The sequence below is a fragment of the Sylvia atricapilla genome, chromosome 3 (genome assembly GCF_009819655.1).
Source record: "Sylvia atricapilla isolate bSylAtr1 chromosome 3, bSylAtr1.pri, whole genome shotgun sequence".
Lineage (NCBI taxonomy): Eukaryota > Metazoa > Chordata > Aves > Passeriformes > Sylviidae > Sylvia > Sylvia atricapilla.
The window spans coordinates 48149917-48170983 of NC_089142.1; the positions used below are offsets into that span (position 1 = coordinate 48149917).

At 37.9% G+C, this 21067-nt stretch overlaps 2 protein-coding genes and 1 long non-coding RNA gene across 6 annotated transcripts in view; 2 read left to right on the forward strand and 1 right to left on the reverse strand.

The window, feature by feature from the left end:
* Positions 1-21067, forward strand: part of LOC136359053 (uncharacterized) — a 945479-nt gene that overhangs the window by 20511 nt on the left and 903901 nt on the right. The window lies entirely within an intron of this gene.
* Positions 1-21067, forward strand: part of NT5DC1 (5'-nucleotidase domain containing 1) — a 123282-nt gene that overhangs the window by 6546 nt on the left and 95669 nt on the right. For all 3 annotated transcript variants that reach the window (XM_066315304.1, XM_066315306.1, XM_066315307.1), the window contains exons 5-6: positions 426-505; positions 4101-4182. In XM_066315304.1, coding sequence (XP_066171401.1) covers positions 426-505; positions 4101-4182 — 162 coding nt within the window. The remainder of the gene's footprint in view (positions 1-425; positions 506-4100; positions 4183-21067) is intronic.
* On the reverse strand, positions 9809-16575 carry COL10A1 (collagen type X alpha 1 chain). Its single transcript, XM_066315282.1, has 2 exons — positions 16428-16575; positions 9809-11935 (listed from the first exon to the last, which is right to left on the reverse strand). The coding sequence occupies exons 1-2, from the start codon at positions 16564-16566 to the stop codon at positions 10041-10043; spliced, it is 2034 nt and encodes a 677-aa protein (XP_066171379.1). The 5' UTR covers positions 16567-16575; the 3' UTR covers positions 9809-10040.

Below are 21067 nucleotides of genomic sequence, written 5' to 3' on the forward strand. Positions count from 1 at the left end.
TGGGCAGAGACACTGTCTGCAGCATGTGTGTGCAAAGGACATGACTGTGTCAGGTCTGTCCAAATGTGTCTGAACTTCTTAAACACTTTTCTTGTGTTTTCACTGCTAGGGAAATAGGTATTTTGGAAGAGTTGAAAGATACTGTCCTGAATTAAAACTCGTGATTCTCCCCCTTTCCTTTCATCTGGGCTTTTAGAATCTTAAAATGTCTTATTAAAATCTCACTGCCTTCATATAGGTAAACAACTTTTAGTTGCCAGATATGACAATCAGAGGTGACCCATTGTTAACAAAGATTGGGAAACAGATAATGCTTAAAATCCAACTAGGGGCTTACATTATTATTTTAAATGTAATTTTTATTTGTGATTAAAGCATACAATACAGAGGTCTTTAAAGCATATTTTTTAAATTATTTTTTCCAGCTAAATACTATTTGTATGATAATTATTTTGACCTGCCAGGAGCTCTCTTGTGTGCAAGGGTTGTGGACAGCTTAGATCAGGTAAGAACTGGATTGTTTGAAAATTATGTATTGCAATATCTTTTTCTTCCACCACCACATCTCTTGCATGCATTATTAAATACATAAAAGTTGGGTATTAAACAGCATCAAGGTCTTTTTCTCATTTGGACTATTCCATGTTGGACTTACTGTATTAAAGTTGTCTCCGAAGATAATTGTGAGCTACATGGCATGTTCAAAATAAAAGTACTTCCACCAGAGGGCACAAATAACTAGGATACTAATGGAAATGTGCTGTTTCCTCAAGTTTATTCTGTGGTCTGCATAATATAGTTCTTTAAGTCTCCTTTAATTATGCTTGATTGTACTTGAAATAAATATAGTATAAGTTTTGAATTACACTATTTGCTGATTTGCACGTTGTTAAAGAGTGAATGAAGCTTCATTTCATCCTTTTTTAAGCGTGTTTTTGTCCTAAATATATTGATCTGTGTACACAAATATAAATACACCTCTGGCATAGTATCTTTTAATTTTTTTTTTCCTCTGTGAAACAATAAATTAAATTCTTAAGGTGAAAAATAAAATTGCTTGGACATTTTTCAGTGCTTTTTAGATAGAATGTCCTAAATTCTACCTTTGAAATTTGGTGATAATTGTTTTGTTGTGTAAAAGACGGTTTGAATGTTTAACTTGCATGTAGCTGGAGGTAGGAGAGGGTTCTTCTCATAGAGTAACTGTGCTGGTGTCAGAAGAGTACTGAGGTAGTCTTCTGGCCAGAGGTACCAAAGTGCTGCAGGCCTGCAAATTGTCAGTACTTAACCCTGTTTGCAGAGTGAAAGTCTGAGCTGTGAGATGAGTATCTGGGGTCTCCTTGGATATTAGGTGGCTTGCTGCTTTAGCCTTCACTCCAAAATAGCATGCTGAGTAGATTGCTGCCTAAGTCCAAGTGCTACATGAAGAATTAGCTAAAACTAGCTTATCAGGGAAGCGTGGAGGACAGGTGCTCGGTAAGACTCTTAATTTTCTGCCTGATTAATCTCCTTCCCCTAAGCTGTTCACAGCTTAGAAACCTGTTGCAGTTGTGACACCTGTATTGTGTTTACTTTATATTTAATTTAGACTCAGCACAAATATACTACTCATTAAGAGAGAAAGCACATCATAGCATGTGTGTAATAAGCTTTCAGATCCAGTTACTAGTTTGCAGGCTGGAGCACTGACCCAGGATCAGTGCAATCTTCATCCAGAGGGAATTAAACGCGTGCTGTTTCTCCGGAGAGCCACGAGAAGTGGGTCATGGTCATGCACCCTCTTTATCTCCTAGCAGTTCTCAAGTATTTTACTGGATGTCAGCCCTGTTTCAACAGGAGGGCTACAGTAATTCCCTAGAAGGATTGGAAAGCATTTCACATTTTCTTTTTCCACATTTCTAAAAGAAAGTAGAGCCTTCTGGGTCCTGTTTTTGAGCCTGCTTATGAAGTGCTATTGTCTTACCATTTCCAGACAACATTCTAGGTTCAGGAAAGCTTTCTGGTGGAAGGAGATGTGAGAATTACTAAGTTTGGGTTCAAAATGGGTTTAGACATGAGTCGACTGCTAGACTGCCTTGCACTGTTAAAAATGTGTCTGGCTTTGCTGTGTACAGAGCCAGAACTCTTATGTGTTTTCAGACAAACCATGGGAGCTTCTTAGTGTTTTTGATATTCACACTGATGAGCTAAACCAAATACTGGTTTGTCTTTCTTGATTGTTCAGCTAATAAAATCACATTTTGTAATCACACCAAAATTATGGTAGCCTGGATGGCCTTGCATACAGTTTTCTCTCTGCTTTGGAAATTGGTCCATTTTCCTTTACATCTTGTAGGCAATGGTTGAAGCTTTGCAAGGAGTTAAAATTATTTTAGTCTCCTCTGAGTTCAAATGTTTCAAAGGAGGTGTACTCAGTTTTAAACTAGTATCCATCTGTCCCCAGAGCAGCTCTCTGAGGAACTTTTGGTTCAGTTCACTGTTTTGTTTTTTTTTAAGAGAAACAAGCAAAAAACCCCAAAACACCAAACTAAGGACTAAGTCAGCCACATGGAGTGTGAGGGGAGAAGACAGTTGAATCTGTCTTGAGAAGAGTGCTAGCTTAGGCTACTTGCATTGCCACTAGACAGATGGTCCCCAGTATCTCCTGTACATAGCTTTGAATAATCACCCTTGGTTAACACCCTTGGTGAGCTTAAGCTGACATATGAAACCTTTTCTGTTTATTAGCTCTTTATGAATTTCTGGAGCCGTTTGCTATAGGAATGGATTAAAAAAAATAACCTGAAAACCACAGCACCATATCTTTCCTGCTCTTAACCTGTAGAACTGATGGATGATAAGCAAACTGTGCTTGTCAGTTATGCACAAAAGACCTTGTTTGTGTGACTTGCCAATTGTGAAAGTAAAGGCAGACTGTTCTCTGGAAGCCTCCATGGCAGGTTTGGCCTGAAATAGCAGTTTACTTCAGTATATATAAGCTAAATGTTTTGGGGTTTTGTTTGGCAGTGATCAGTATTTGAGTTTGGAGCTTTTTTCATTTTCTGAATGTTTCCCTCTCTACAAAACACTTCTGGCTTACAAAATGGCTCATTATTTGGGTATCAGTGCAGGTATCAATACACAGAGGGCAGCAGCGCCCTGAAACTGCTAACAGTTGCCTTGAAATTTATCCTAATGTGGATGTGGAAGGCCTGTAACAGCATTACAGAAATACTTCCCATGACACATGAACTCAAAGACTATACCACCTGCTTTACTGCTGCCAAGTTACTGTGTAACTGAGCACCTCTTACAGGCTCTGTAGCTAATCCTCTGCTCCATAATACGGACTAACTGTGTAAATCCATCTGTTTCATTCATCACTACTAAAATTTGTGGTGTTTAAGAGTGCTGTGGTCCTCAGCTGGTTGAGGTTTTCCTCTCCCATGTGAGAGGCTGAAGGGGAAGCTGAGGTCAGCTGAAGCTCTGCTATGGCTGGGCAGCTTTCTAGGAATGGCAGTCGTGGATCACCTTCCTCTGTCCTTCTGCCAGAAGGTTTGGCAGTCTTCAGAGCACAATGCCATGAAGTGCTGCTCAGCCAGGCTTCTGGATGAGTATTTTATACCATGTTTGGGTTAGGGTTCTTGGCAGAAGGGCATTACCTCTAAATCATAATGAAGGGATTTGCCAGTTCTTAAGGTGGAAGGTGATATGAATGCCAGGCTGTGGAAAATGTCAACATGCTAATTAAGTTCAGTATCTGCGGCCCTAGGCACTTCTTTTTCCCAAATGTCAGTGGGATGGAATGCTCATTCTGTAACTTGCTGTTCTATCTGGTGCCCCTTTTTGCTGTAATGTTTTAGAGCTCCTCACAAATATTAAAGATTTCTCCTTTTCCCTTCCTCCTCACATCGTAACCCTGTAAGAGGGACGTAACTTGTCTGCAGTTACCTAAAGTTCGTCTGAGTACTGCTGCATCCTTATGTCCTGAATCTTACTGTCTTAAGACTCTTATTCCATATAATTTTGTTAATTCATGGCATTTTTGTAACTATTTCAGTGTGGAAGCTTGTAATAGCTGATACTTGGTATAATGACTAGGTTCCTTTTGACACTTACAGCATGATGGTCAGAAAAAATATGACTTCTGGAAGGACATGGTGGCTGCTATCCAACATAATTATAAAATATCAGCTTTTAAAGGTAAGGGGGTTCACTGAAAACTCACTATAACAGCTGAAAATATTACATATGCTTGCCAGAGCAAATATGTTTGCAAGTACACTGCAGGCTACTCAGCCCAGCTTTAACTTTTCCAGTTTATAAATAGTTGTATAGTAAACACATTTTTTCCTGGAATAAAACATCTTTACCGTAACTATTTCTGTTTAATTTCACTGCTTTGATATCTTTAATAACATTTCTGATGTGCTGTTTCATTCAATATTTCAATTTTTATTGCTATTTCAACTTATTTTAGAAGGCAGAATGGTTTCTTACTGTGATTGATATGGTAATATGGACATCTTTGAACTGTGTTTTGAATCTATTCCTTATGATCTTGCAATGTTATATAAAATCAGAAATGAATTGGGGAAAGAAATTCAAGTACTAACTAATATTTGATGATTTTCTTTATCTCTCTAGTTTTGATTAGAATTCCTCATGTAGTATTGATACAATAGAGAGGTTTTGAACTTCCTAACATTTGCAGAGGGCCATTTTTTAATAACAGTGTTTCTCCACCCAAAATCAATGTTATAGTACTGTAATACAAATTACAATTGGAAAACATTTTGGTTACTGTTCAGCAAGAAATTATTTTCCTTCCTTCACAAAGATGACTTCAGAGTTACTATCAGGCATATAAAATAATAACTTGATAATATAGGCTAACCGTTGTGTGTGCACACAGTTAATTGAAATTATTTTTAATAATATTTGTTGTGAAATGTTTACATGCATACAGTTCTGAATTCTGAACTGCTGTTAGAATTACCATGGTTGATGCAACATTCTCTAGGTGCAGATGTAGTCTGCACCTTCTTAAAACAGTTTTTGTTCACCTCAGCTGTCCCACTTGCTGTATTCCTTTCAAATGTAATTGATAAAATTGTTTGGGAGAGATTCCTAGCAAAAATGGAAATTGATACCCAGATGCAAATAGTAAAAACCAGAGATATATTCTCAAACCACATTGTTTGTTGTTGTTACTGTGTTTCCCTTGGAGCTTACAGTGTGATTGGTAGTTACGAATTGCCCTAGGAACTCATTCATACACAAAATAAATGTATCCTTTCTTTTCTGCTGGTACAAAATCAACCTTAATCAATTGTAATATTTTTTTAGAATTTAATTCTAAATTAATTCTGAAGTTAGTTGTTTTCTTCAAACTGTGACAGCTTTTTTAAAAAGGTGTGAATCATGCTGCAAAAAGAATAATTTTTAAAAGTGTTCTCTGCAAACTAATGAGATTCAGAAAAAAGTTAGTCTAAACTTTTAAGTCATATGAGTAATTGCTCGGTTTCTCGGTTTTATTTATGTGTGTCTGCTTGTGTGTACACTTAGACATTGATGCTTATACCTATCAATCAGGTACCTATTTCTATATGTAACACTGTAATCTGCAAACAAAATTTGTGAAATGACTTAATCCTTTCTAGCTTCTCTCAGAGGCACATGCATGCATAAGAGTGTTAAAAATACAAGAAAGTGTAGTAACTGATAGGAGCAAGTCTTATTGGATGAAGCTCTGTAATATCAGAAGTGAAACAGTACAGATTATATGCTTTACCTAAATATTGTTATTTAAGTATATCACTTTCTTGTTTTTAAGAATAATATTATTATTCTTAAATACAAGAAAGTGTTATGCTCTGTAGTGCATCACTTTGAAAGGCTTCACAGTGATTTTATTTTCCATTTAATACTATGGTCCAGTAGCTAAAGCACTGAACAGAGAGTCACAAGAACCAGAGATAATTTTTTCCTTTATCACTTGCCAGTGATACTCCCATGGAGCATCTCTTTTTGCTTCAGGTCCCTCTGTGATAGAAGAATAAGGGGATTAATCTTCTATCACTGCTGACAAAGTGATTTATTTTTCTCAATTTTACATCTCAAGTAACTTCCTGAGGAAACTCTCAAACCTGGATCCCAGCTTACACATACCAGGAAGCCCCAATGTCTTTCATAACCCAGAATCTGGCCTGAAAACTACACAGCCTTTTGACTTAACTCCATGTCTTACACATGGTTTAACCCTTCAGAGAAAAGCAGTGCTCATTAACAGTTAGACAAGGTAAAATTTCAAAAGCAAACTTATTAAGTGGTCAGTTGAGGGGACGCAAAGTTCCCAACTCCAAATGCCGTCTGAGCAGTGCCATTGTCAGTGGTGGAGCAGAACGACTGACCACTTTATTTTTTGAAATCCACTGAGTGTTTGCAGTTCACTTTGATTTGTTGTCAGTATGCCCTTGTGTCTCTATGTCCCTTCTCTTTTTCACAGGATTTTTTTGATCATAATCAGGTGTCTGATGGATTTTGCTTTTCATTGTCTTAGCTATGGTAATTGCCTTAGATAATTGCCCTATGATATTTTTTTTGGATGGCTCTTTCAGATAGGCATGATTGTCTTGACTCAGCTTGATGAAGGGTATTAACCCACTCTTCTCCTTCTAAAGAAGTGAAGAATTGAGATTTGCACAAGGAGAGTAAGGGGACTCCCAAATAATCCAGTGTTATTTAAGACATTCTGTTGTGAAAAATAACTGAAAAAGAGGAAAAAAAAAAAAAAAAAAGGAAAATCTGTGAAACAGTACTTTCAGAAAAGCATGGTGTCAGAGAGCAATGAACACAGATATTTGCAATGTGGTCATTTTTTACCTAGTAATACCTGCAAGAGAGCTCTCTGCAATTCATATCCTAGCTGAGCATTACATTACTTGAGAATCTATTTTTATTCTCAATACATTATTCTTATTACTGGAATACTTTGTGACTATAAGCTGATTAACATTACCATGGCTGTATTTGATTAAGTGGATGTTTTATAGATACTAAGTAGCAATTTTAAAGAAAATGTCATGGGGCGGTGTATTTTACACTATTAAACTATATGGATGTATTATGGAAACAAAGTGTGCTCTTCAGAGGACTAATAAAAGCTTGAAGTGATGTATAATTATTTCCTTGTGAAAAATTTCAGATTTGATGATTTTTTCAGACAGAAAAATCAGCAGCTTTTTTTAGGGAAATGTTGCCAAATATAACTTCTTAAAGCAGAATTTTGTAAAATTTCTTACCTTAAAGGCTGCTTTCTCTCTCCTGAAGACTTGCCTTTCCCTGTAATTTTTCTGACAGTTCTGAAAACTAGCATTTGTGGATAGATAGTTAAAATTATGTATTTCTAATATTTTCAATCAGTTTATAAGACTATATTTCATTTTGGAACTAAAAAAAATTGTTGATATGGCAGCAGACTTCATAAATTGCCCATAACAAGGCTTGTCAGGATACACATTTTTGATTGCAAGTTTATGGTCTTGGCAGAAGATAATGAATCTAGATGTCTGTGTTGTGTATGTTTTATCTCTAGTATGCAACTTCAAATACAAGAAACAAAAAGCAAAGATTTGGCTTTTCTGGCCAAAAGAAAAACAATCTTTCAAAAATTATGCAAAATATTAGTAGTTCGTAATGTTGATGTAGCAGTGATGAGATATATTTATTTGTTTTATTTGTGAGAAACTTCACAAAAGAAGCAAGTGAAAAGCAAATTTATTACATTTCTTTGCTGTGCTTTCCAACTAAATACAGTAGGGATTGTTTGGGTGTTTCATGGTTTTGATCACATCAGGCTTCAAAAATTTCAGTACTTCTTTGGAAGTGATTTTCTACTGTTACAGGTTCTTAAGTTTTTATTTGCATCTCATGTTGGATTTTCTTTCCTTTAATATCCAAGATCCAGAAGAACTAGTGGTTTTGGAAGGGCTTTATCTTTAGATAGATTGCTGATCTTCTTGTGGAAGAAATATTGAAAAACAAACTTAAAAATTCTACAGACCTTCTCAAGGTCCCCTCTAAACTGAAAATCCAAAGCTAAAATCAAAGTATAAGTTGTACTTTGTCACAATTTGCTGTATCATCTCTAGCTTTTCAGTTTTAAGACTTGCTTTCTCAGTGACTTAATATCTGGGCAATTATGACTTAAAAAAACCAGGCATGAGGTTCCAAGCTGTAGATATATTTGAAGTCCTACATGTTCAAGGAACAAAGACATAAAGGACAAGACCTGCTTTAAAGTAGCTGGATGCCTGGCTGGATGATAAGGGTTAGTGAACTTGGCTTTTAAGAATACTGCCTGGGCCCAGTTTCTTCTAAATGCATTGGAATCACAGGGTAATGTGGTCCTGAGCTGCTGAGCACCAAGCATCTCCAACAATTTTAAGTGTGTGCTTTAGCACAATTTCATGTGTAAAGTAATTATCAGAAGCCTTCTACTTAGTCATATTTTCCAGGTCCCATAGCCAGTCCCTCTGTTTTTTTCTGAAACAAAAGTTCCAAGTTAGTAGAGTTGAATGGGCAGCAGGATGTGCTATGTTTAAATGTTGGGAAGTGCTGTTGAACTAATGTTCATTTATTGTTTTACTGAATTATGGCCTAATTTCATGATAGGTCTTTACAGTTTCCAAAACATTATATAGCTTTGCTAATGATGGGTCAACCATCAAACAAAAGGTATTCTAGCTTTTTTATTAATCCTGGTATATTATAAAGTATTTAGGATATTGCTGATCTCAAATGTACACAAGTTTCAAGTTTAGCTTTCATGAAGAAATGGTAATATCACAAAAATTTTAAACATAGGCCTATTTCCAGTGCAAGTGATTAAAAGCTTCTGTTTAAAAAAAATATTTGATGTAGATGATACTTTTAAAGCAAATGAAAGGCAACTGTCACTGGAAGAAATGTGTGATCAAACTGTTAAGGTTTCATAATTCATAAGCTAACTTTTCATGGTAGCATAACAAATTGATGAAATGACTACTTTTTGTGAGATATGTTTGTATGGTAAATATGATTATGTCTACTGACTAATTACTGCCATAATCTGATAAATTTACCAAATAATTAGAATATGTTCCTCACACTATTGTGTTTTAAAGGAATGAACTGTTCAGGAAAAAGGGCAAGGATTATCTCCAGTTTAGGGGTGGTAAAGCTGTTCCATTTTTCTAAGTGCTTGCATTCTTGTGAGGATATGTTATTAAGGTTTGGATGTGGTCAGTGTTGTTTTATAGTCCTCTGAATGTTACAGAATGTTAGGAGATTAAAAAGTATTTAACTAGTATGTTGCATCATCAATGTGCATTAAACAGAGCCAAGTCAATTTTGAGGCTTCAAATCCAGCTGCTTTTTCATATTGTGAAACTTTAGATCTTCAGTAACATGTAATAATTTGTAAATTTACCTTTCTCCAAGATAGTTATTAATTAATAAGAATGGTAGAACTAAATTAGAATTCTGATTATGATATGCAGTCTATTAGAGTTGTTCTTGTCTCTTGTTGGATAGCTTAAAGATGAAGCTGGATGTAGAAGGTTCCTGAAGTGTATTGTCCAGCTGTTGAGATGACTGTGGTATATTTGAGATCATTTACTTGGAAAAAAATGCCTTCAGTTAACTGAAGTATAGTGAAGTATGATCTAGCATCCTTTATTGTGTTATGGGGTGTGATAGTTAGAAATTCTGATTTTCCTTTTAAAAGAAAAAAAAAAAAGAAAAAAAGGACAGAGACTTGTGCATTATATTAATTCATAAAATTTTTATGTTGCATTCAGTCAGACAATTAATCATCATTCAAAACAATTTTTTATGACAATTCTCTAAAAACATACAATATTATTCTACTAGGTTTGAACCACTCTCTTCCACATTCTCACTCCCTCCTTCATTCCTGTTGCAATGTTGAAGTTGCATAACCTGCTAAGGATGAATCAGATCAGTACCTGGTTAAAATGGTCTGAAGGAGAGTGTGTTAGGGCAGGGTAAGTGGGATATTAGATGTGAGCAAACAGGAAACCTGAGAAAGAAGAGTGAACATAGTCAGAGGAGTAGAGACCATTAGATTCTGAGTTGGGCAGTTGGAGCCATACTTGGTCATTCTCCATGAGATCAATGACAGCACTGCCAGAAGCCTGGTCAAGGTATCCTTTCTTGTACTCATCATAGGTGTACATAACTGGGGAACCATTTTTGTAGAGTGCAACCCAAACGTTTGTTCCTTTTGCGTGTACATGGTAGGAGAAATAGTACAGTCCAGGGGTCCTGCAAGTGAAGATTCCTGTTCTGGGGTCATAGTGTTGCTGCCTATTGTACAAGATTTTATCAAATTTGATGGGGACTGTTGCTGCAGGGTAGGCTTTTGAGAGGATGACACTGAAAGCAGACACCGGCATCCCTGTCAGAGCTTGGTTTACTCCTCCTTTTATGAAAGATATCCCTGATAGCTCCCGAGACTCTCCTGCTTTAACATAGCCTTCGGGCATCTGTGGGATTACAGCTTGGCCAGGGGGGCCAGGAGGACCTGGAGGGCCGGGCAAGCCAGGCTCACCACTGCTGCCTTTAGGCCCAGGGGGTCCAGGTGGTCCCATGGGTCCACTTAAGCCTTTTGTGGAAATGCCTGCTGGGCCTGGCAGTCCTGGTGCTCCTGGCTCACCCTTGGCACCTGGGGCTCCTGGCAGGCCAGGGGGGCCAATGGGACCTCTGATCCCAGGTATTCCTGAAGGCCCTCTGGGGCCCGGCTCACCGTTGGTCCCTGGCACTCCCTTGGCTCCCTGTGGACCCATTGGACCTGGCAGCCCAGGCAGCCCAGCAGGGCCCGTGTCACCTTTTGGACCTGGGAGACCTGGGTGCCCCTTAGGACCAGCAAGACCCTGCTCACCTGGGTATCCTGGTTTTCCCTCTAATCCTGGTAGGCCTCGTTCCCCCTTGGCCCCTGGGAATCCCGGGTGGCCTGCAGGGCCCATGTCACCTTTGGGCCCAGGCAGGCCATTCTCACCAGGCAAACCTTTGAGTCCATGAGGGCCCATGCTCCCTGGTGGCCCGACTGGCCCTGGTTCTCCTGGCACGCCAGCAGGACCTTGGTCTCCTTTGGGTCCTGGAAGTCCAGGGGGACCTTCAGGCCCTCTGTGTCCCTTCATCCCTGGTAATCCTGGCTTTCCAAAACCTGGGAGTCCCGGAGATCCGGGCAACCCTGCAGGTCCAGGATGTCCCTTGGCTCCAGGGATACCTGCTGCTCCTGGTGGTCCCATTGGCCCAGGCTTGCCAATGCCAACTTCTCCGGGTTCGCCTGGGAGACCCTGGGGACCTGGGAGACCAACTGCTCCAGGTGCACCTGGAAAACCTCGGTCACCTTTCAGACCTGGCTGACCTGGCAGGCCATTTTCACCAGGCTTCCCTATGCCAGCAGGACCAGGGGGGCCCCGGGGTCCCTGTGGGCCTGGAAGACCCCTGCCACCTGGGCGGCCTGGAATTCCAAATCCATTTTCTCCCTTTTGTCCATTTATACCTGGGATACCTGGCTCTCCCTTCTCACCAGGGGGTCCCCTTGACCCCTGAGCTCCTGGAGGGCCTTGTGGTCCTGGCTTGCCAGGGACAGTCAGTCCTGCAGGGCCCGGGGTGCCGGGCGGCCCTTGCGGTCCTCTTGCTCCTGGGAGTCCAACAGGTCCAGGTTCTCCTTTCTCGCCATTTAGTCCTCTTGCTCCTGGCTTTCCTGGTAGACCTGGCACTCCTGGCTTTCCAACCGCAGAGAAGCCAGGTGGTCCTGGGGGGCCAGGGGGACCTTGGGGACCTGGACTTCCAAACCCTGGCTTTCCTGCAGGACCTGGTTGTCCTCTTGGTCCAGCGGGGCCTGGGGGACCAGGGGGTCCTTGTTCCCCCCTCACCTGCACACCTGTGAGAGAGATAGGAAACCAGATCAACCAGGCCATCTACAACGTATTTCCAGACAATGTAGCATGGTGGTAAAATGCATGGAGGGTTAATTTAACTTCAGCCTCATACAAGTCAAGTTTCAGCTGCTGTGTTGATCACTGAGAACCTGACATTCAGAGTAAAAATGTTTCATAGCCCTTACAAGTAACAAGTGCACATTTGTTAGAAATGTGAGATGTAAGACCTCTAGAATTTTATTTTTTTTTTTGCTTCAATACATTTAAGGTCATCAGAGAGCTTAAAAAATGCTGTGCAAGTAGAGGCAGACTATTAAGTAAGGGAAAAAAAACCCAGACAGGTAACAGATTAGCAGGTCATCTTACTTGTTGAATGAAATGCCAGAAAGCAGTCTGTGCAGGTGCAGCAGCTTTTTGGAAACAACTTGGTGCTACATTTAAGTAGTGAGATTTTCTTCTTCCCTTCCTCCTACTTTCAAAAGTGGCCCATGGCACTGCTTCTTTTATAAATACATGAATGGAACATTTTCAGATACTGTCTGAAAGACTTCTTTCTTGTCATAAAAATTTTACACAGTGGCAAGGTCACAACTGATAATTCATTTTACTGCTGTCGGAATTCCAGCACAGTTATGGAGTTGATTAATATTACTTCGTTTTCTTAGTTACCAAAACAGCAGGTGGAGCCACTTAACCAAATGTCACAAATATAGGAATTAACAAACAAGCTTTCTGCTTAGTTTTATGTGTGCTTTGGAGGACCCTGCAGCTTTATGTTAGAATTACCATGCTGATTTGTTGGACATTTCATACAAGTTTAACACAGATACTGTGAGACTTCTTCAGCAGTTTGCAACAACTGGCAGCATTATAGGACAAAATGGCATATCTGTGATGGATGTTAATTTAATAAGTCTTTTTAAAAATAAGAAACTGAAGGATACAAAAAGAGCCTGAACTTGTTTTTTTATATTGGCAACACATTCTACTAAATGCCTATTTATAAAATATTATTAATTGATCAACAATGACACCAGCTACAATTTTTCTTTTCAGTCTCTCACAAAAAGACCAGTGTATGTATTTTATATATATATATATATTTATACACATGAAACTTTATACAATGACTATTTGGCTGTCTTTTAGATGATAAACTGCATTTTCCAATATGTGGCTAGTCTTGTTGAACTGAAAGTGAGGTGTACAAGGAAAGTATGCTTCTACATATTGGGTTTTTTAAAAAAATAATAGAGGTGTGCTTATGAAATACATTTGATTTTGGTTTGTTACTGGATGTGGAAGGTTGCCTTCTTCCTGTATTGACAGGGAAATTGTTCTTATCTAGATAGTGCAGAGAGTGCATTTTGTTTTCTGCTGATGCATAAAATCAGCACAAATGCATATCAACTTACTTTGTACATCTTCCTATCTCATCCTTCTTAAGGCCATGAAAAGGCAGATAGCTGTTAACTTAAGCTCAGAGTGTATCTCCTTACTACTTTTACCATATTTTAAATGCAAGTATCAGTCCTAGGTTCACAGAGTGGTGGATCCTGCCAATTTTGCCTAAGATGTTAAAGGCATTGTAGCACTCATGTTGTTATAGAGATTTCCTGTGAGCTGCATAGTTCCAAAGTTTTGCTGCTTTTAGATTAAAATTATAATTTTAATTGTGCTGTCTAAAAGTAATGGTTATTCCTCTGAGGAAAGAACTGCTAAATCCATTAATGAAGTAGAATTTATACCAAGAACATTGAAGTATTGATTGGCTACTCTTTTACATGTCTCAAGCACATACCTTGATGCAAAATTGGTTTGCATTCTCTATTGCAGTCAAATCCCATGTATGTATTGAATTAAATATGTAGACTTTAACATAACTTGCAGTAATGGCTTATTTAAATATTACTGAATAGTGAGACCTCATTCAATTATTGTTTTCAACTTGGGCTTTTCAAATATTTCAAGCCAAAGAGATACTGGTTAAAAAATTATGTTCTGGAGAGCTGTCAAGACCAAGATTTTGTAAACAATTTTCACCAAACTAAATGAAGCTTTAATAGGCTTTGGTTGCCAACAGAAATAGTGTGATCTGTTTTATGCTGTCATGAGTCACCAGTTTGGGTTTAGACTAAAATTTTAGTTCCAGGCTGCTTTTTGACAAAGCTGTACAAAGCAAAAAGAGAATTTTTTGGTAGCTATATCTGTAGAAGTCAATATTTGGTGATCAAATTGGAAAAGTAACCTATGGCAAAAAGCTTGCCATTGTTACTTGAGCTACTTGTAAATAGGACAACTCAACAACTAGACAAAAGCTGAATTGATTAGGTTCTGTAGGTTCCTGTTTTACTCTTCTGAGATCACCTGAGATTAGAAGTGATGATCTCCAACAGTCTTCCCTCTTTAAATTTTTCTAAAAACTCTCTATAGGATGCTTGTTTTCCAGACTCCGGAATAACAGTCCTCCATTTCAATGCTTGCTCACCAAATCAAAATTTGTCAAGCACTTTTGAATGACTGGACTTGCATGTCTGTAAAACTGTAGGCTTTTCCTGCTTTAGAGGTCTAGTATATTCTGTTACATCTCCTAAATCAAGACCATTTTTATACTTCTCAGGCTTTGATATAATCATTCTCATTCTAAATATGAATTTTCACTCACATTAGATTCTGTGTTCATATATAAAGTGAAAACTTAGTTCAGGACAATTAAATTCCCCCTTTCACACCATTTTCTATCTACCCTGATTATTGCTTAATTTGTTGCTGGTTTCCCCCTTCTCAAATGTTTTCTATAGAGGAGGAAAGAAGAACCACTGTGAGGAGAAGTAAGTGAAGTATACTAGAGGATAGCGAACTAAATATTATACTTTACTTAAAAATAGTATAAATATGTAAATTAGTCTGAATAAAGTCATGGAAAAACACAATGAAAAGCTTATGAGGAAGGAGGCAGGAAATGTAGCATTTAACTCAGTGACTATTCTAGTTAGTAAGTCCTCAGAGTAGCTGTTTATGTACATGTACCTAAATTTCATCTGAGAGTGCTAGGATTCTAGGAAATTCATGTGCTGAAGACAGGGGATGAAACTATGGCAGTATTTTGGTACAACCCAGGAGACTATTTTTGGGGTAAGGTTCCCAGCCATGCTGCTCTCACTTGTTTCTTACTGCAGAGATTCTTGTGGCTTGGAACTGGTTGGTTTCAGATCAGTGCTGATGCCAGCTGGTATGAGACCAGAGTCTCTTTGAGCTTGATGTGTGCTGCTCCTAATCAGACAGTCCACAGGATCTGTCTGCAGAGCTATTCTGAATCAAATCCCCCTGAATGAAGCTAATGTGGATGCAAACCCTCAAGCAGCAATTCCAGATTTGCCTATGTCCTTTTTCTGGTGAAGAGAAGCTTATTTGCTAATGCTGTTTTCTGAGCCCCTCATTCAGTTTCCTCATTTCCACCCAACTGTCATTACTACAACTAAAAGTGAATGGGATACAGCAAAAAAAGAAGGCTGTTTTGAATAGCCTGATGATGTCTGAAAGAAAATAATGCTATTCTCAGGGGTTAAGGTAGAATGTTAACAAGGAAGATACACTTCTCTTAATTTTAGTGATGACAATTTTGAATAGTCATTATGGATCAGAAGCTTTGAGTTCAAATTTTTTTAAAAAAGATGTTTACATGCCTAAGCATGGAAAAATAGAACAGAACTCAAATAGTTTCAAATACTAGGGATGGCCACCTGTTTGACTTGAAGGGACAGAGAGAATAACCAGAAACAGGATGAAACAGTGTTGCCTATCCAAGCTGCCATAAGACTGATTTATGCAATTAAGAGGATTTTTTAAATATACTAAAGCTAGAATTGTTATATTACTATGTGCTTATCCTGATAATTAAAGCATAAGCTTAAATCACTCATTAAAAACTATATAGAAGTTTATGGCACAGTTTTACAACTACATATCATTTATTTTGTCTTTCTGGGCTCTAAGTGGGTCTTCATTTGCCCATGTGTATCATATACATATTTAAATTCACACCTAAGGTCTGTTTTGAGTACAGATAACATGACAAGATATGTAAATCCATTCTTCCTGGATGAAGGTATGTTGTAGGTGACAGACCTGTTGCTAGAAACCCCAGTGCTGAATCAAGAAATTTGAAGATAATTAGCATGGTGTATGTCATTATGTACCCAATCGTGTTACTCTCACTATTGAAGCAGACATCTGGAGCTGTTACTTTGTTTCTGCTCTATATGCCTTTTGTGTTTATTGTGTAAAACATTTTTCTGACAGGTGTGCATCTTTGTCAGCAGGAGGCAACTCCAGAGCCACTGTAAATTCTTTCTCAATTGATAAAATTATTTCAATAAACCTAAACAGTTAGTGAAATTTGAATACTAGTAGTATAAGCAAAGAGCTTTTAGTCATGTATTGAACCTCTAGGAATAATTGTGTTAGTTTATCATAAAAAAATAGTAAACTTACCTTGACTCTTTACATTGTATGGTAGAAAATGTGGCCCCTTGATGCTGGATTGTTTCTGATATCTCTCAGAAAAATATCCATCACCACCATGGACATTGTTCAGACAAAACAGCAGCAGTAAAGATATTTGTAAATGCATGTTTCCAAATCTGTTGTGTTAGAAAAGGTAGAAAAAGTTTGTTGTAAAGAAAAGCTCTGGTTTTGGAGCATAAATAGATGTGTTTTCTTAAATTATTGGTATTAAAAGTAACATTATTTTGTGCTTACTTCGGTCTGCTTTCACTAGTTTTAAAAAATGCTCTAAGAAAAAGAGAATCAGTATTGCTATCACATTGAATGATGGAGCTGTTGTACAGCTAGATTAGAGGCAATAGTCTCACTCTTAGGAAAAGAATAATTTTGATTGGATGGCAACCTATTCAAGACAACAGTATTCAACAGCAGAGATTATTTTAACTAGACCTCAAAAGTAAGTTCAGGAGCTCTATATAGCAAAACTCCTTAAAAGAAGAGAAGTTTTCAGTGGAAATACGTAAAGACTTCCATGATCATACTGCCTCTGTAATGCTATAGCAAATGAAGCATGAAGGACTGGTTCCTTCAGCATCAGTGGCAAAAGTCTCACCAAAGCTGAAACCTGGTTTTTACCTAGAGCCCTGGTGGCAGTGAGGATGCTGTCACTGGCCCTTAAATACCAACCCTCTTCCCTCCTCAGGCAGAAAACAGGCATCCTGAAGAAGTTACCTTCAAAACCAAAGAGAATAGAATGAAATCGTGACATACCAAAATGTTGTGGAGCTCCAATGCAGAGTGGTAGAGGAGTGAATCCTCCTCTGCTGAGTTCTTCTGCCACTGGTGAGTGAGCAGAAGCTGATGATTTCAAGTGCCACCCTTGAGTATTTATCTGGTTTTCCCCTTAGTTGGGTGACTGCTGGACATAAGCTCCTCCCCCAAAACAGTAAGCAGTAATTACCTGTGTGTGTATAAGTGTGTTTTTTTAGGGGTGGGGGAGAGCTATTTTGGGCAGTCATGCTAGATTCTCTAAAGGGTTTTCTTTTTGTTACTTTTTTTTCTCATTTTCTTGGATTTCTTATTGTTTATGACATTGTATTGGTCATAGCTGTTTTTTTCTAAAATTTTTTTTTCTAAAATTTTATTTTTTTTTAAACCCCTCTATTTTTAGAATTCATACAGGTAACATTGGGAAAAATCATGAATTAGAAAGTAAGGTTAGTAATTCCAAGTGTTCATTTAAATTTCTCTGTAAAAGTTTTAAGGAAAGGCCTATACATTTTGAACTTTGGTGAGCTGTTACTTTCAGGCGTAACCCCACTAAAGTTTGTAGAGACCATTTATGTGAATAACTAGAGACTACTTATGTGAGTAATTATTCACTGGGATACAAGTGAAGATCTTCAAATCAATTGAGATGTTAATGAGGGAGCTGTCAGAGAACCTGATTACTTTTAAGCAGTTATTTTAGGAGATCATCTTCATGTTATATCTCTACAGTTCTGTTTTGATGTTGGAGGGTATACTATTACACATATAATGCAAGTTATGTTTCTGTATTATGAAATCTTGAAATGTGAGTTCACCTTAAAAAATGAGAACTACTTTGTGTCCACTTCTGTCAAATGTACTGAAATTCACACTGCTTGGTTTTGCAAGTGTTAACACAGAGTGATGTTTGGGGGTTTAAGTTTAGTAAATTTCAACTAATGCTGGTTTTAGCGTTGATGGATCAAACCTGGTTATGGTTTTAGCTCTTAAGAGATTTTGTTAAACCAGTCTTGCTTCATGGGCTGTACCCACAGACTGCAATTTTTTTTTTTTAATCTTACAGTGATTCAGCACCACTTTATTGAAGTTCAGAACCACATAGGCAGTAATTCTCAATCTTTGAATTCTTTGTCACTCTGAATAATCTTTTAAAACTGAAGGTGAAAGTAAAAGATAACAAACAACTTTTCTGATTAAGGATGAAACTGTAGAATTAAAGATGTAGTGCACTTTGCTTTAAGAAAAAAATACCTACATATAAATTATCTGTGTATTAAAACTCTTTTGCCAATTGCAGATTTCTTTGATATTCATATATGGTATTCAATTTTGTAGGAGTTATAGGAGTACTAATAAATAATGTGTACTCCTGTCAGTTCTCATGCATGGTCGGTACAGAAGGAACATCTATTACTGTTCTAACCAAAAAACTGAGCTGGTGGCCCTGAACCCTGTGGCTATCCTGTGGAATGACAGGTTAATGTGGGCTGAATTTTACCTGCTCCATGTCTTTGTTTAATTCCACACTCTTCAGCTCTTTTGGCTTTCATGTATTATGGCAAATATCCTAGAACACAAGTTACTGTACTGAAAAGGACCAGTGGACCATCAAGTCTGTTTTGCTTCCAATTGTGCTAATACCTTTGCTTACTAGAGGACTGGATTAATGTTTTAACTTAAACTGGTGCAATAATTTATTCAATGTATTGTTGAACAGTTCTTTTCTTCTATTCTTCTTCCTAGCCATCCTCTAAACAACACTATTCTTGTGTTATTTTTGTAAATAACCCTTTTTTGCTTCAGGCGTCTTCAGACTAAAGCCTGCTTTCTCCATTAAGCTTGCATGCCTGACCTGGTCAGTGATTTTCAAAGAGTTTCCATATCTGAGATGGCATTTCTACTCCCCACAAATGTTTTCAGTTTCTTTTAATCTTTCAGAGAAAGACACTCTGTCCTCAGGTTTTTTTTGTGTAGCTTCTCAATATGCTTTATTTAACGAATTAGTCTCTATAAACTCAAGTGAGAATCCAGTCATCCACTTTCAGAGGTAGCAAATATATGGGCATAAAGTTTATTTCCTCCTTGAAAAAACACAGTTCCAGCCCCTTTCTTGGTTTGTATAAATCCAAAAATAGCTTTTGATTTTTTTAAAGCATTTAAATATACAGCCCTTAGTGGGAAGTGTGGTTGTTGCTAATTTGACAATATTTGGTTAAGAACAGCAGGCAACAGTTTCATGCACACACAGCTTTGTGCTAATTTCTTGCCTAATTCATAAATACCCCCAAAGCAGGCACACTTACGTTACAAAAGCACCAATAATTTACACTGATATTTGCCCAGCAGTCTCGCTTCCTGCCTTGGCTCCCTCTGGGCAGGAAGGTGAATAATCTCTATGTCTCTGCATAAATAGGGATGATTGTGGGGTCAAAAGGTATATACAGGCAAACCTGTTGTTCTTGTGATTAACCTGAGCTCCACCCTATTGTGCTATCTTATGTCACTTTGGCTTGAGGTTTTGTTTTTTGTGGGTGTGGAAAGTTAAGGTAGAATTGGAGTTCACTGCTTTTGTATGTTTTCCCTTTTGCTGTGGCTCTTTCATATTGGCAGAGCACTAACATGCATTTAGTGCTAAGTGTGCATATGAAAGGTGTGCTGTAGTATGTATTTGCCCTTGCAAAAATATGTGCAAGAGACACACTTGTGTATATCTATTTACAGTAATAGCACATCATCAACTAGAAAGGTTATTTGCAAAGCTGTTTTCAAAATGCAAACATTCAGATGCTTTTATTTTATAGTTACATGTTTAGAAGGTTGTTGTTGCTTACAAATAAAGGTGTCTACACTCCCTCCTCCCCACAAATGTAATAGTCAGGAATAACATTAGATCCGTTCTGCTACTTCAGGACTTTCTTTTTAGTAGTGTACTGGCTGCATCGTTCCATTTAAAGGTAGTCATGTTATGGCAGTGCAATAGCTTAAGTCCTAGGTTTAACTGCAATAAAGAGACTACAAATAATCTCTATGAACCACATGAATGTCAAAGCCTCCAGTGCCATTTGCAGCAGTCTGCAGTGTTTCATCAGATTTGCTGACTGGGTGTTCAGGTTGTTGTTGCTGGAAAGCATGCACTCACGCATGCTTTCCAAAACCCCTTTTTGCTTCGGTCTCTTACTCCCACAGAGTCAGCGGAAACACGTGTAACATGGACATGACACCATGATTTGGGAAACAGGAGCTGACTTTCACTACAACCCTGCAAGTTACTTAGAAAGTGACTTGAGTAAGTCCCACAGTAAGCAATGGCTTACAAGGAAGAAGCATGGAACATCTTAATTAAACATAAATTGTAATAAAACAATAAACCACTCTCTCATACACCTTTAAAAGAAAAACAACAACAACAACAACAAAAAAAACCCCACCATCAGCAAGCTGAGAAGCAAAACTCCAGAAAAGGTTGTCCTAGGTCCTTGCAGTAGCCGGGAACTGGCCAGTTATGTTCTTGAAGCTGAGGATACTCAGTGTGAATATATTTATTGCTTTGACTTGGAGTATTTGATCTTTAAGTTTTGCACCACAAACCATGAGCTTAGTTTCAAATAACAAAGTTAACTGGAAGTAATAACTCACAGCTTTAACTTGTAAATTGTCTTTTTTTAAAAATAATTGACCTTTAATCATATTCCTGACTTCTTTTCTTAAAATTGCTGTTGTGGATTATACTGTTTATGGTAAAAAAATGGTACTCAAGGAACCTGGTCTGTGGAAGGCTGTTTACTCCCTTTATTTGGATAAATAATGTCAGTAGTGAAGAAACAGTCAAGAATGTGCTGGTGTGAGATTTTTCCTTT